This window comes from Cygnus olor, chromosome 18 (assembly GCF_009769625.2).
Source record: "Cygnus olor isolate bCygOlo1 chromosome 18, bCygOlo1.pri.v2, whole genome shotgun sequence".
In the NCBI taxonomy this organism is placed as follows: Eukaryota; Metazoa; Chordata; class Aves; order Anseriformes; family Anatidae; genus Cygnus; species Cygnus olor.
In genome coordinates this window covers 2,444,660-2,459,524 of record NC_049186.1, presented here as the reverse complement: position 1 = coordinate 2,459,524, position 14,865 = coordinate 2,444,660, and the positions used below count along the sequence as shown (strand labels likewise).

The 14,865-nt window shown below is 59.7% G+C and overlaps 1 protein-coding gene across 1 annotated transcript; it reads right to left on the bottom strand.

Moving 5' to 3' along the window:
• Positions 1–1,430: 1,430 nt before the first annotated feature.
• Positions 1,431–8,556, bottom strand: LOC121057040 (cytochrome P450 2C16-like). Its single transcript, XM_040530689.1, has 9 exons — positions 6,403–8,556; positions 5,859–6,021; positions 5,352–5,501; positions 4,540–4,700; positions 4,234–4,410; positions 3,879–4,020; positions 3,267–3,454; positions 2,752–2,893; positions 1,431–2,575 (listed from the first exon to the last, which is right to left on the bottom strand). Exons 1-9 carry the CDS (start codon positions 6,583–6,585, stop codon positions 2,385–2,387), a joined length of 1,497 nt encoding a protein of 498 aa, XP_040386623.1. The 5' UTR covers positions 6,586–8,556; the 3' UTR covers positions 1,431–2,384.
• Positions 8,557–14,865: the final 6,309 nt, after the last annotated feature.

The following is a 14,865-nucleotide window of genomic DNA, read 5'->3' as shown; positions in this document are numbered from 1 at the left end:
GTTACCAAGCTTCCCCAGGTTGAAGGAAGACTTCATTTAACGATCCCATGAGTTAAAAACACACGCAGAATAAAAGCCGTTGCATCCATTGTTTGGGAGAAGGTGGGAGGGCTGAGCTGCACAGAGCAGGCAGCACAGCGCTGTGCCTCTCCGGGGGCTCACTCCGCAAGGATGGAGGCACAGGGAGCCTCTCACACCCAGGGGCTCTCCCTGCACCCCCCCAGCTCTCCCACTTACCGCGGGCAGGAGGCCCCATGGGCTGGGCACGCAATGCTTGTGACCAGGCAGCAAGTCCTGGAGGGGCTTCAGGCCTGGTGCACGCAGAGCAAATGTGCCCTGTGGAGACAGTGATCTTGAGGTCACCATCCCACAAACACCGCTGTGGTCATGTTCACTGTGCAGGATTTTACCGTGACTCCTTGGAGGAACAAAGAGCCCAGCCTCAGCAGTTCCCCAGTGCAGGTTGTTTTCCTGCAGCAGAGCCACCTGCAGCAAATCCACCACTTGTCACCAGCACTGAGCACAGCAACGGGTGCCTCTGCGTGCTCGCTAGTCTCAACTGAAGCCTGGAGCCCCAATGCTGCAGAGATCACAACCCCACCTACAGAGGGACATTTCCCTCCCTCGTGCACAGAAATGCTCCTTTTACAGTGCTACCTGGGAAATAATTACTTTTTATTTTTGCATCCACTGGGGATGGCAGCACCCCTCACACTGCAGAGGTGCTACCCTGGGGTGGAAGAAGCCCCTGGCACCTCCAAGCAGCACCCACCCCTGACCTCACCTGTGCCAGAGCAAGCAGCCACATCTCCCCACAGTAGGTCTCCTGCCACCCCCTCTCCCTGCAGGAGCACCCCAGCAAGGCAAAGCCCACCAAAGCCAGTCCTGAGACCCCCAAAAACCACCCCTACACTGGTCCCTGCCCCTCTGCAGTAAAGCTAGCCCCCTTGCTGGGAGCTTGCCCTGCTCTGCCACTTTCTTCCAAAAATCCCTGAAATGAGATCACAGCTGCACAGAGCTGGGCCACACCCAAGGCTGTTTGCCAGAGGTAAATACTGCTGTGAAGGCCATCGGAGAGGCACAACCCAGCAGCACACTGGCTTTCTTATCTGCTCTGCTCTCCCACACTCTCCTGAACCACAACAGGTCTGGGCTGTGAATCAGCCCTTTTACTGGGAGCAGGTGCTCCTTGCCCAGCTGCAACCATTTTTCTCGAGCTCCGCTGCCTGCCCGGGAGCCCCATAGCCAGAGGCTGGGGGTTCATGTTCTGAAGCAAGCAGTAAATTCCTGAGATACTAAGATCCATTTGCAGTTTAAAGCCACATTGGCAAATCAGCTATAACCAACTGAATGTTTTCCTGGCTCAATCCATCCTGGGATACACAAAAAAACAAAACAAAAAAAAAAAAAAAAAAAAAAAACAGTTGGAAGAGGGGAAAGATGAAGACACCCCCAGAACGGATATGCGGCTGAAGTCCCGTACCTGGGAGGTTTGGGCTGGGAGGACCGGGATGCAGCAGGAAGCGCCCTGCTTTCCTGGGGCTGGCCGGGGACTCTGCGGCACAGCGCCTGAAGAACCCATTCAAGGTGCCCGGCTGTGCAGTTCTGTGGTGTGTGTGAGCCTGGGCAGGGTGTGCATGCAACCCGCTCATTTTTCCCTTGAATAGGGATTTAAAGAAAAATACCTTTTCTTTAAAGTCCCAATGTTTCCTAATAAAGACTAGAGTGTGCCTGGTGGCTGCCAACTCAATCCTTCATTGCATTGTAGGGTTAGTTAAAAGTGTGGGTCCCCCTAAGAAGAAAGGAGTGACTTTGGTGCAAATTCTTTTTGCTTCCCAAGCCCAGCACCCCTCTCCTACAGCACATTTCCCCCCACTCATCCTCTTTTATGTTATGGTTGACAAGTGGTAGCTCGCAAGGGTTTCATCACCATGCACTGCGGTTGCTCACGCAGTGCTGTGAAGGGCAGTGAAGGCTGAGCACCACCACCCTTACACCAAGAGGCACCGCGAGTGTCCACACAAACACCAACACCCAGTCACGATGACTGTTTTTATTGCAGAAGCTTCCAATCCCTCCCCAAAATCAGGTGCTGCCCCACTGAGCTCTGGGAGCTCCGGGCAGCATGAGGAGATGAGGTTCAAGCAGAGCCGATAGATGCAGGGGAGGAAAACCAGTCCTGGCGGCACTGGGACAGGAACGGGTAGGTCAGGGGGCCAGAATGCCCAGGGCCTGGTGGCAGGGCTGGGATGTGGCTCCTGGAGGAGCAGGAGCTCGAGGCCACCTCCTGCTTGTGGCTGCTGCCATGGTGCTCGGGTTTGCACTGCTCGCTCTGCTCTGGGAGAAGCGACGGCCCCGTCCTCCTCCCTGCCAGGACCATCCGCTCAAGGGCATGTACGCCGCACGGCGAAGAACGTGCCCGGTATCGCCTTCCTCTCTATCTTCCGCCACAGGGTGAATAAATCCGTCTCCTTGGACTCCATGGTGAGCTGGAAGGTGAAGCTCTGCAGCAGCGTCGTGAAGAAGAGGAAGAGCTCCATCCGGGCCAGGGCCTCTCCTGGGCACATCCGCTTCCCTGGGAGGCACAGAGAGTGGGAAAATGAGCAGGGGCTGATGGCTTCGGCCAGAGCTTGAGGGAATCGCTGCATTTGGGGGAAAAAGGGATGGGTAAGGAGCCCAAATCAAGGTGGGTGCCAGCCAAGGTGCAGCTCTTTCATCCGGAGCAGACCCAGGCACCGCAGCAGCATTCACCTGCTGAAAAAGCCATGAAGGCCTCGCACTTCCTGAAGTTGCCCTTCTCATCCAAGAAGTGGCCTGGGTCAACTTCTTTGGGGTTCTCCCACTGGGTTGGGTCCATGTGCACTGAAGAAAACAGCGGAATAATGGCTGTGTCCTGCAGGAGAAGGAATGGGAGAGGAGGGACGTCAGCACCGCGGCACAGGGCTCTGCCGAGCTGAGTGCACAGCGAGGAGCAGCTGGGGTGCAGGGGTGCTCCCCAGTGCCCACCCACATCCCACAGCTGGAAACAGCCCCGAGTGATGGCTCTGCCCTACAAACTGTGCAGGCACAGTGCGGCCGGGTCACGCCCATGAGAAGGAAATTAGCCCTGGAGTTATTCCCAGCGAGGTCTCAGAGCCCTTTCACTGCACAAAGCCCGAAGGAGGGAGGCGTCCCCCCGGGAGGGAGCTGGCACAAGGGCAAATCTCATTCCAGCCCCACTGCCGTCCCCCCACGGAGGTGCAGAGCACCCAGGGTCACCGTGGCACCTTGGGGATGGTGTGGCCCCCGAACTTCACGTCCCGCGTCGTCATGCGAGGGAAGTTCTCGATGCCGGCCCGCTGGATGCGCTGCAGCTCGTGGATCGCCGCATTGGTGTAGGGCATCCTCAGCTTGTCCTCCATGCAGGGCGCGCGGCCGGGGCCCACCACCGCATCGATCTCCTCCTGGACCTTGGCTGGGGATAAAGGAGGTGCAGAGCTGCGGTGCTTTCCCTGCAAGGCCCCCGCTGATTTCTCCCTGGCCTCACACTAGGGCTAAAGGACAAGCTGGCAGAGGGGGAGGAGGCTGGAGTGACCCATTGTAGGGACCAGAATTAGGGTCTCTGTCTGCACAGCTGCCAGGATCAGGTGGGATCGAGGCTTCTCGTGGGCCAGCCCAGGCCATCCCCGCAGGCAGGGACGGGGAGGAGAGGGGAGGCCGGCAGGCACCGGGAGCTGGTGCCCAGAGCCCCCTGTCTGCCTGCATCTGCCCTAATGGCTCTCACTTTGGGTGGCCACACCAAGTTTTTGGGCGATTTTGATCTCTCCCCAGGTGGGCTGGGGCTCTGCCTGCCCCCTGCTTGCACTGTGCACGGAACAGCCGCGTTTTGCTGCCCTTACCTTGAATGTGGGGGAACTTTGCCAGCGCCAAGATGAAGAAGACCAGGGTGTTGCTGGTGGTCACCGTCCCAGCACCAAAGAGGTCGAATACTGACATGACCAAGTCCTCGTCACTGTACATTTTCTCCACGCTGCTCCTCTCCTGCAAGGGTGCAACAGGGAGGGAATTCAGCCCAGTCCGGGTGATTTTCCCAGCTCCGAAGCACAACCCTTGGCCCCAGGCAGGCACGGAGGGCCGGGGAGGAGCTGAAATGAGCCCTGGCACCAACCCTGGGGGCCTCCCTTGGGCTGTCACCAGGGGTTAAGCCCCTCTGGGAACTGCCTCCGACATCACAACCCTTTGCACCAGCTCTACCTTTTCTGCTTTCATAAGAAAGCAGTCGATGTAGTCCCGGGGGGAGCTGGGGTCCAGCGTCTGCCTGTGCTGCTCGACCTGCTCTCGGATGTAGCCCTTCAGGTTCTCGCACTTGGCCAGGACTTTCCTGTGCGGCCCCGGCAGGCGGAGCAGGACGCTGGGGAAGATGTTGTAGACCTGCAGCCAGAGAGGCACAGGAGGGCTCGGTGCCTGGCCGGAGCCCCCCACATATTCCCTCTGCCCCATCCAAGACAGCCCAAAGCCGAGGAGCATCCCTCGGCTGCTGGGCACAGCAGGGGCACGTACTATGGCAATGGGGGAAACGAAGAAGCTGACAAAATTCCCGATCATGTCCAGCAGCTTCAGAAAGGCCGTGTCGCTGTAGCTGAAGTGGCTCCCGAAGACGACAGAACAGATCACGTTGGCCACTGCGTGCCTGAACACCATCATGGGCTCAAAGGCTTCTCCTGCAGCGACAGAAGGGGCCAGAAAGACATTGGAAAGTCAACAGCTGTTTATCTGCTCTGACATAGAAAGTGCCCTTCGAGCGCTTTCTCATAGCTCTGAGCCCTGGGTGACCGCTGGGTCTCACAGCAGCGGAGCCGTGGGCTGCTCAGCCTGCCTGCCTGATCCTAAATCCCTGCTTGGAGCTGGGGGGAGGGAGGCAGAGACACCCCCAGGCGCTGTGGGCTCCCACTGCTGTACCCCAGGGGCTCAGGGGCTGCAGGGACAGCACCGTGCTTCACGCCCAGCCTCCACCTGCCCTGCTCTTGCCTACGATCAGCAAGAGCCAGAGGAGGAGGGGGAAGAAGTTTGGCTTTGTCGGAGAGCAGCACATCACCCCGATAAACCCCGTGGCACCAGGGCACTGGTATTCATGTATTCTCAGAAATTTAGTTTCCTATTTCTGTTCTTTTGTCATGAAATGTTCCTCGGTGGTCCCCCACCACGTGCACCAGTTCAGGAGCAGGATCTCCCACCCTTATCTCTGAGCCGCGACCATCCCGATGGGACCAAGTCCCTCCGTGAGGATCACCCACACCAGCCACTGCACGCAGCCCCGGGGACCACCCCGTCCCGTGTTGCGTGTCCCCCGGGGCAGGCAGGACCCATGTCACCTTCGAGGCTCGCCAGCAGCTCCACGAGGTGCTGGGCCTCCTGCTGCACCCGCTGCGACATAGAGCTCTTCCCCATCCCGAAGTCCCGCAGGGTGCTGAGCGTGAACCTCCGCAGCTCCCGCCACTTCTTCTCGTTCTTGGTGATGATACCTGGGGGGAGGCGACGGAGACGGCTCGTCTGCCTGCCCCGTGGCTGCTCCGAGACCCTCTGCTCTCAGCCCACCCGAGGAGCCGTCGCGTGCTACAGAAGGGACATCCCTGGTGTGCACAGCATCCTTGAAAGGCTGAGGATCTCAGAACAAAGCTGGAAGCCTGTACTGATGGCTAGCAGGAATTAATACTGTCCTCAGACAAGAGAACTAATAGATGGAGGGGTTTTCAGGGTGGGAAGTGGAAATGAGAGGTGCAGGGTGCTGAGTCCCTCCCTCCCCACGGCACAGCCAGCTGCCGTCGGGGCCTTCTGCCCACCCAGCGGACAACGAAGCGTGCACAAGCCCAGCCACCCACCGTAGTCGTTCGACAGGTGCGCCATGAGGGGGATTTCAGGTCTGCCTCCGAACTCCTCGGCGTGGCCCAGCAGAGCATCCTTCACCACCCCGTACCCGCAGAGCACCACCGCCGGCGTGCGGCCCAGCCAGACGGTGAAGACGGGGCCGTACCTGCGGCTGAGCTGGGGACGGGGGGAAAGCGGCCGTGAGCGAGGGCTGCAGCCCTCAGCCCTTCCTTGCTTCGTGTCCCACCTCCGAGCATTGTCCCCGCACGCAGCGGAGCAGTGCTGGAAGGGGCAGCGGCACGGCTCAGCCGGAGGATTAGGGTCACTGCGTGGGGCCTGCCAGCGGAGCAGAAAGTCAGAGAGCAGTGCTGGTTGTGCTCAAAAACGCGGGGATTTTGGCTCGTCTGGCAGAGCAGGAAAGGGAAAGAAGAGGAAAGAGAAAAGAAAAGAGAGAAAAGAAAGGGGGGAAAGCGGTCACCTGTGTGACCCCCTTTGGTTTGGCGTGGGACGTGGACGCTTTTGGCGGGGGCAGCAGGGAGCTGCGAGCTGCTCTCTTACCTTCTCGTAGCTCTGGTGAAGCGGCAGGACGTCTTTTTGCCACAGGTTGCCCAGAATGGGCCACGGGGCAGGTCCTGGAGGCAGCCGGCTGCTCCTCCTGTCGCTGCTCCGCACCAGGAGGCAGAGGATGGAGAGGAGGAGGAGGAGGACGGTCAGCAGCACCCCGGCCACCCCAGCTTCCATCCTCACCCAGTGCCGCCGAGCAAGGAGAAAATCAGGAAATTCCCTCCTAGGGAAGAATCAGGAGTGAGCAGCGAGGAGCCCAGCTCTGCCTCCTGCACCCTTCCCGGCACCCTATATAGGCACAGCCCTCCCTGTGTCCCCGGGGCTGTCCCCAGGGTCAGTGACACGGAAACGCTGCTTCCCCCCGGCCAGGTGAGACCCGGGGCTCCGTGTCGCAACGCGGGGCCGGGCGGGCTGCAGGGCAGCGTGGACACGGTGCAGAGGCCTGGCACCTCCCCGGCAAAGCCCCCAGCCCATCGCCAGGTCATTGCTCTTCTTGGGGCTGCCTTGCTCAGTGCTGCAGTGACCGGGGGGGACGTTTTGTAACGGGGAACTGAGGCTGCCCCAGCTTGGCAGAGCCCAGGAGCTGCGTGTACTTCCCTGCTCTCGTAGGGTTTTGCTTGGGGCTGGGTGGGAATTTCCCACAGAGCTCATTTTGAGTGGAAAATGGGTCAGTCCGAGGGGGGGGGGGGGGGGGGGGAATAAGTTTTCTGAAAGATTTTGGGTTTACACTCATGTTTTTACTCAGGGAGGTCAGTCCAGGATGCTGTGGTTGTTGCAGGTGTGGGGTTAACTGTCCTTGGGCTCCTCCGGCTTCTATGGGTCTCCTCCAGGGACGGGGTTCAGCCTGGGTTTGAGCACCTTGCTCTGACACGAGCACGTCTGGCAGCACACCACACCTCTGGTCACCAGCTCTTGCAGCCCTTGGCTGAGCAAGTTCATCACAAGCCAGGTGCCAGCAAAGGATGCAGTTCCTCCTGGAGGACAGGGCAGGAGGAAAAGAGGGAGGATTTGACTTGCAGCAGTCCCTGCAACAGAAGGAGACCCTCAGCAGAGGGCATTGAGTGACATTCACTGAGAGGAGCCTGATCTGACGCTTGCCCACAGCAGAGGCAGGCAGCACAGGGAGCCAGGACTGCGACCGGCCGACAACACCAGGCAGGAGCCCTGCTCCGCACCTCGGGGCCATGTGGCAGGTTCGCAGGTGTCAGGCTGGCGGCCAGGGATGCTCAGCACCACCAGCAGTGCCTGGGCTCCGGGCTGCTCTCCTGCGGCCTCAGGTCACCCCAGGGGTCAGACAGTCGGTGTCCGTCTGTCCGTGCCACCCCCCTGGACGCCGCACAGCCCTGGGCACGGTGCCTGCACGTGGGGAACTTTGCCCAGGGGCTGATGTCACGTCTGTCTTTGGCACAGGGGTGAACAGCCTCGCGGTGGCTTGCACGGCTTTTCCAGTAGCAGCCCAACAATAGGGAAGACTCATGAAACAACAGAAAAGGAACAGCCCCGGGAGCGATGCGAACTGCATTTTAAATCCAATGGGAAGCTCCCTCTCCTGGGGGCAGCGCTCGGGCAGAGCCACGGCCACCAATAATGTTCCAGTGCAGCTCCTACTCATTGCATTTCTGGAGTACAAATGCCTCTCTTGCAACAAAAATCATTAGTATTTCGTGTTTGACTAACAAAAGAGAGAAATAAATGAATCACCCCGAGTGAGTGGTGCCAAGGCACCAGAAAAACAACAAGAAAAAGCTCCCAGACATGAGGAAACTTTGCATTTTTGAGCAGCTTCCTGAAACTTTGCTCTAAGTTTCTCTCCATAATCTGCAGAATAAGTTAAGCCAAAAGGCCCGCCAGACAGTGTCAGTATCTCAGGTGTAAAAAAATAAAGGAAAGTTAGAAATTGTCAGCTACACTTTTGGCAGCTAAACGCCTCTTTGAAGAAAGCTCCCTGGGGAAGAGCACAGAGGGGCTCTGGTGCAGCCAGAACCAAAGTGACCTCAAAGCACTTCATATGGACCCAAAAGCTTTGGTGCTTTTCTCTTTCTAGTGATTTTCTTACAAGAGCTTTTGGGGAGCAGGGTCTGTAGGGAAGCCGACTGCTGCAGGGCTTTGGGATCCCTTCTGGAGCACTCCATGGGACTTTTCTGCCCCCAAGCCTAAAATAGTAGGAAAGGGCCAGATAAAAATTCCCATGGGCTGAACAATGTGACATAGCCAAAAAAAGAACTTTTCAAAAAGAAAAAAAAATCCACTTAGAGATTGCCGGGAACTTTGGATTTCATTTCAAAGCCCTGTTGCTGGATCAGACCTGACTCTATCTCCAGGGCAGCTTCAAGGAATTAGGAGAAATGTTTGCGGGGTGTTTTTCAGCGCAGGTGTGTAATTGGAGGAGCTGCAGTTGGAGGCAAGCACAGCGACTAGGAAGCGAGAGGAGATGGCTCTGGTTAAATGAAGAAGCCGGTAACGTCTGGGTTATTAGATCCGGGGAGATCTGCCGGAGGAAACCACGGCGGCTGTTCCCATCCCTTAGTCGGCGTCGTGCTGCAGCGGGGAGGCGCAGGGCACGTCCTGTGTCACGGGGAGCAGGACGGGGAGCGGAGCCACAGCACAGCCAGAAAAGGGGGCTCGTGGCCACAGAGGCCGAAGCCCCCCGGGGGCACCTGGCCAAGGCGCTGTGCAAGGGGCCGGCACTGGAGGCTCCGGGCTGTGTCTGGTTAGGATGTGATGTCCCCGAGGATGGAGTCTGCACAGCCTGGGCTGCCTGTTCCCCTGTCTGACCACCCTCGCAGCAAAACAGCAGTGCAAAACAGCAGTGCAAAACCCCGCCTTGGTTAAAGTGAAGCTTTGGCTTCCCCTGACCTCACGCACTGCTTTGGCTCTGCCAGCTCAGGGTAAGCCGTCACACTACATACACTAAGGCAATTAATATCACCCTAATGCAATTTTCCCCTGCCAGCAGCCCAAAGCCTGGGCGCGCTGGAGATGCTCTGCTCACCTCGGGGCCTCGGCTGTGCAGAGCAGAGCGAACGTACAACCAGCTGCAAACCACGTTAGTGCCTCCTCTGCCCCTCTGCAGGCACGGGGCTGCAAAACCGCAGCTGAGCGGGTGTTTCTGGTTGCTCTGAAGGACACAGCAGCACTCACTGCATCGGAGTTTGGCTGTAATTATAGGGTGAGCATCATCTGTAACTGCCTGCACTCCATCCTGCCGCTCCCTTCACCCTCCGGGGGGTCCCCGCTGGGCTTTCCTCAGGAGCACCCAGCCCAGGCCGTGGCTGTGGCCATCCTCCCAGACACCTTCCTGGTGCTCAGGCAGCGAGGTGAGGCGATTCCCACTGGCACTGAATGAATGTCACCGCCAGCTGGCTCCTAGCACACCGCGGTTTGAATTTTAACAGGGCGGTAACGGGGTGACTGCTCAGCTGCAGCAAGGGGAGCAGAGCACGATCCAGGCATTGGGAGCAGGGTAATGGTTAATTGCAGGCTGCCAGGCATCACTCTGCTGGTTAAAAAAAAAAAAGACATTTTGCCCATTAATCAGCATTGCACAAGAGGAAAGCAAAGGCAGGCTTTGTCTGAGCTGCCCTGCAGGCTGCAGGATTGATCACACTCCAAAGCGGTGCCTGTCGAAGCGGGCATGCCCGGGAGGCTGCTTGCAGTAGGTGTGAAGATGGCACAAATATCAAATATCTGCTGCTGCGTGGCCTGAGAGGCACCCATAACGTGTGGTGCTGGCCCGCGGGGTTCACCCACGTGCTGCCGCATGGGAGCGGATGAAGTGAGCGGAGGAATTACCTACTGGAGGAAAAGCATCACTGCTGCAGGAGATGAGCCCCAGCTCCCAGGTTATGCCTGAGCCTAAAAATGTGATTAAACTTGTAATCAGCCCCTGCCTCCCCGACCGGGCACAGGGCGAGGGCAGCCGTGGCCGATGTGCTCGGTGTCTCCTGCACAGGCTCCGCTTGCTCAGTTCCACAGCACTAGTCCCTCCCTGAAGCTCCCCGGAGAACAGGGAATTATGCACTGCTTCTGCTGGCTCTGGAGGAAGGAGGGAGGGTGCAGCTCACGCCGGAGTCGTGCTTTCTGTGCCCCAGTTCCGCCCAGTAAGGGACCAGCCGCTGTCCCTTCCCCACCAGTGGCACGCATGGTCACGCCTGGCTTGCTCCTCACGGGCAGTTGCTCTTGGTTATTAACATGGCTTTATTTTTAACTAAGAGGATGCAGCTTTCTGGGGTGGGCTCAGAGGGAGCAAATCTTGAGCTGTGCCCGTGGAAAACTAGCCGCCCCTTGCCATGCTCCCATTTTCTGTTTTATGGGACAATGTTAGCGAGTTCTTAAGAAAATCATTTAAAAGATGTAAAATACACGGCATTTCTTAGTTATAACAGAGGTGCAGGCTGCAGTGCCTTGAAACCTTTCTGTCCTGCTGTTCACTGTTCCTGCAATAATCATGGAGAAAGAAAACGTCCCCCCCTTCTCCTGTGCCACCGTGCAAACACACCGTGTCCTTACCAAGGGCCCGCTGCCTCCGTTCCTTTTGCCTTGTGCATATGTGTATTTACCATATCTATAAAGCTCGTTGCAATATGTTAATTCCAGGAAGGGGAAAAAAATAGCACTTGCACTCAACTTGGTGCTTAAACCTTCCCCAGCACGTCTGTCGAGGTGGGGAGAGATCACTGCGAGCGGAGGGTCCCAGGGCTGTGCGGGGAGCCAGGGGGCTGCTTGTCGGGGATGGGATGTCCCTGCGGCCGGGATGTGACGTGCCCTGGGGACACAGAGAACCTCCACTGAGGGCTTTCCAGCCCTGGATGGAAATGCAAACACCCTCGTCTGCGTTTCTGTAACGGGGAAAACGTCCTGGGAATTGGGCTCTGGAAGCAGCCCTCTCCAGGGGCTTTAATCCTGGCTCCTCTGGCACGGCCGGTGGCACGTGGGATTTCTGCAGGAACAATGCAGGAGGGGAACGAGGAGCTGGACCCACGCCATCACTCCCCACCCGTCCAGAGAGGGGCTGCTCGGGTGCCACAGGGCTCGGCACGGGGCCAGGGCAGCAGAAGATGGCCCTGGGCGAGCGGCTGTGGGGTGCAGCGGGGCCATGCGGGCACCGCGGGCTGGGCACGGCGGCGTGGCCGAGCCCTGCTGCGTGGGGACGTGCTCTGCCAGAGCCTCTCCGTGCCGGAGGGTGCGGGTGGTTATTTACACTTGTGCGGCAATGAAGCCGAGAGCTGAGCCCGGTGCCAGCTGGGTTTGGGGAGCAGGCAGAGGGAAAAGGCTTGTGCCCCCAGGGCAGGGACCCGCTGGCAGCCCAGGCGCAGGGGCCAGCAAAGCCCGAGCAGAGGCACGGTGGGACGCGGCGTTTGCTCGTGGCACATTTTGGTGGCAGGTCGGTCACCGAGGGGCAGAGGTGGGTCCGGGGGGGGGGCCTGTGCTGGACCTGTGGGTGCGGGCAACTGGGACAGTGCCCTGTTCTCGCTGGGGCTGTTAGCCATCGTATGGTTTTCCACTAAAATGGGTTGCTTTGATGCTAATTGGCTGTGACCAATCTGGGCCAGCACTACTTGGTCTTGGAGGTTCAACAGCGCCGAGCGGTTGTCACCCCAGGGTGGCCCCCCCTCCTCCTTTTGCCACGCCAGGAAAATGCTGCAATTAAATGTGGAAAAATAGAGGAAAGAAGGAGCCTGCACCAGCTGATGCCAGGGGAGATGCCAGGAGGTCCCTGGCTGCAAAACATTCCTGGATTAAGGCAGGTTGTGCCCTGCCGTGAACCGAAAGCATCACAGCAGCAGCCTCTGCCCGAGCTGTCTTCGGCATAAATCTTCTCAAAGCGGAACGAGGAATCCTGGAGACACACAAAACCTGACTCTAGAAATACCCTGGCAGGCAGAGGAGCCTGGAGAAGAAAGCAGGAGGGATATGCTTCTAGAAATCAGGGAGTTCCTACGTGGCAAGCCTGCTTGGAAGGGCTCAGATACAGGGGAAGAAATCCAGCTTCCCACTCCTTCTAAATCCCAGGGGTGCTTTGGAAGACTCAGCGCTGGGGAGCATGCGTCCCCTCCTCGCAGTTGTATGGGAATGAAGCACGCACAGAGCTGCAGCCTGCATCTCCGAAATGAGGACGATCCCTTTTGGTCCTTGCCCTCCTGCCCCGGGGGTCCCCGCTGCCTGCCCAGGGACAGCCCCGAACCTCGTCCCTGAGGTGACACAAATGCCCGTGGATCCGGAGACACGGGCATGGGGAAATAGGAGAAAATCCCTGCAGGTGGCAGGCTCTGGTTTGTGTGGGGTGCATGGGGCAGCGCGTGGGGCTGTGGCCGTCAGCGCCCGGCCCTCAGCATGGAAACTACATCGGCTTAGGAGTGAATAAAGCCACTGGGAAGAATCCTACAGATTTTTGCACAAAAATGGTGACGGGGGCGGGGGAAAAGGAGGAAGGAAGGACCGTTGTTTGGCAAACACCCTCAGCCCACAAGCCTGGAAATGTCCTCGGATGCCACCTGGCAGAGGGGCGAGGGCAGAACGCTGCGTGGTGCCCCCGGCACCGCATGCCCCACGCTCTCAGGCCGGCTCTAATCTCATCCAGGTCCACCGGGGGCGGTTTTGCTCTTCATTAGCACTCCGCTTCTTGGCTTTTTCCACGAGACAAGCATCGATTTTTTTTTTTCCTGGGTTTCCAGGAGCTGGAAGGAGCACGGCTGGGGCTTGATGTCTGTTTAGGAACCTCACACCACGACCGCCTGCGTGCCCGGGTTGGTGCCGGTGCCGGCACCGTCGGTGGCAGCGCTGTGTTATTTGCAGGGCTTGTTTGGACTGACCAGAACAGCAGCTGAAGCATCCGATCATCTTATTTCGGGGATGATCTCGTGCACCTAACAGAGAGCTCATGGGAACTGCTGAACACCAGAAAATCCCCTCGGTCATAGAAGAGGCCGCTGTGAAGCGCCTTCCTCCCCCGGAGCCCCAGCCCTCTGCCCCATGCTGCAGGTGGGACCACTGAGGCTACAGCAGAGGCGCTGCTCTGTCGGGCGTAAGGGAGCTCGAGTTCCCCAGCCCCTTTCGGTGCAGTCAGGCACGGGGCAACCTGGAACACGTCCACACCAAAACGCTCGGGGCTGTTACCGAAGGTGGTAGCATGGTTTCAAAGCGTGCTCACAGCCCAGTGCAGGGCCTATTCCCTGCAGCACTGCCGTGCTGTTCAGCGTTTGGAGTAACCCTCCTGTGTACTGCAAACCAAGAGCCCACATCCCACTGCCCCCGGCCCACAGAGCAGCAGGACCTCAAGGTGTCCCGGCCACCCCGGACGTGTCCTGGGGTGAAAAAGGCACCGCAGCCGTGCCCGGGTTGCCGAGAGGCTCCTGCTGCAGCTCTGCTGAGCTGTGCAGGGGTAAGAACATCAACCCTGGTGCACCTCCAGCACCCCAACCCTGTGGGGCTCCAAACAGTATCAATGGGAGTGCTGGGGGGATGCTGGAGGATGCCAGAGGGTGCTGGAGGGATGAGGGGATTGCAGGGGGATGCTGGAGCAATGCTGGGGGTGTGCAGGGGAGAAGCTGAGGGACGCTTGAGGGATGCTGAGGGAGGCTGGGGGTGCTGGGGGTGCTGGGAGTATGCTGGAGGGCACTGGAAGGATGGTGGGGGGGGTGCTGGAAGATGTTGGGGGCATGCTGGGGGGATGCTGGGGGATTCCAGAGTGTGCTGGAGGAATGGTGGGGGATGCTGGAAGGATGCTGGGGGGACGTGGGGGATGCTGGGGGGATGCTGAGGGGTGTTGGGGGGATGCTGAGGGTGCCGGGTGTCATGCTGGGGGATGCTGGGGGGATGCTGAGGGGTGCTGAGGGATGGTGGAGGGATGCTGGGGTCGCGGGGGGGGGTTGCAGGGCGGCTGGACGAATGGTGGGCGATACCAGGCGGTGCTGGGGACCGCGGTGGGGGCGGGGGGGGCTGCCTGGCGGCTTGCCGGAGGGCTGCAGGAGGACTGCGGAGGGATGCCGGGGGTCCACCGGGGGCTGAAAGAAAAGGTGGGCGGTGGGAGGGGGGGGGGTCGCAGCCCCCCGGCCCCCTCTCCCCCCGCCGGGACTACATTTCCCAGCTCCGCCGCGGCGGGGGCGGCGCAGCGCGGAGCGGGGTGGGGGGGGGGGGACGCGGGGCGCGGAGCCGCGCAGGGGCCGGCTGGGCTCGGCACGGCTCGGCACGGCTCGCACGGCCCGGCTCGGCTCGGTTCGGCGGGGCGAGGATGCGGGAGGGGCGGTGGAAGCGGCCTCGCCCCCCCCGCGCTGCGCGGCCGCGTAAAGGGGCGCCCGCGCCGCCGGGCACCATGAAGAAGCAATTCAACCGCATGCGGCAGCCTCGCCAACCAGACCGTGGGCAGGTGGCACCGCACCGGCCCCCCCCCAGCACCCCCCCCCCCCCTTGCCCGCACCACTCCCTGCCACCCCCCCCCCCCCCGAGCCGCGGGGACCA

Bases quoted from the DNA above. Each gene is read 5' to 3' on its own strand.
- LOC121057040 (XM_040530689.1), bottom strand. From the start codon at position 6,585: ATGGAAGCTGGGGTGGCCGGGGTGCTGCTGACCGTCCTCCTCCTCCTC. The intron at 5,502-5,858 runs GTGGGTGGCTGG...GCCTCCCCCCAG, and splicing joins GCACCTGTCGAACGACTACG to GTATCATCACCAAGAACGAG. The intron at 4,701-5,351 runs GTGACATGGGTC...CTGTCGCTGCAG, and splicing joins GCTGCTGGCGAGCCTCGAAG to GAGAAGCCTTTGAGCCCATG.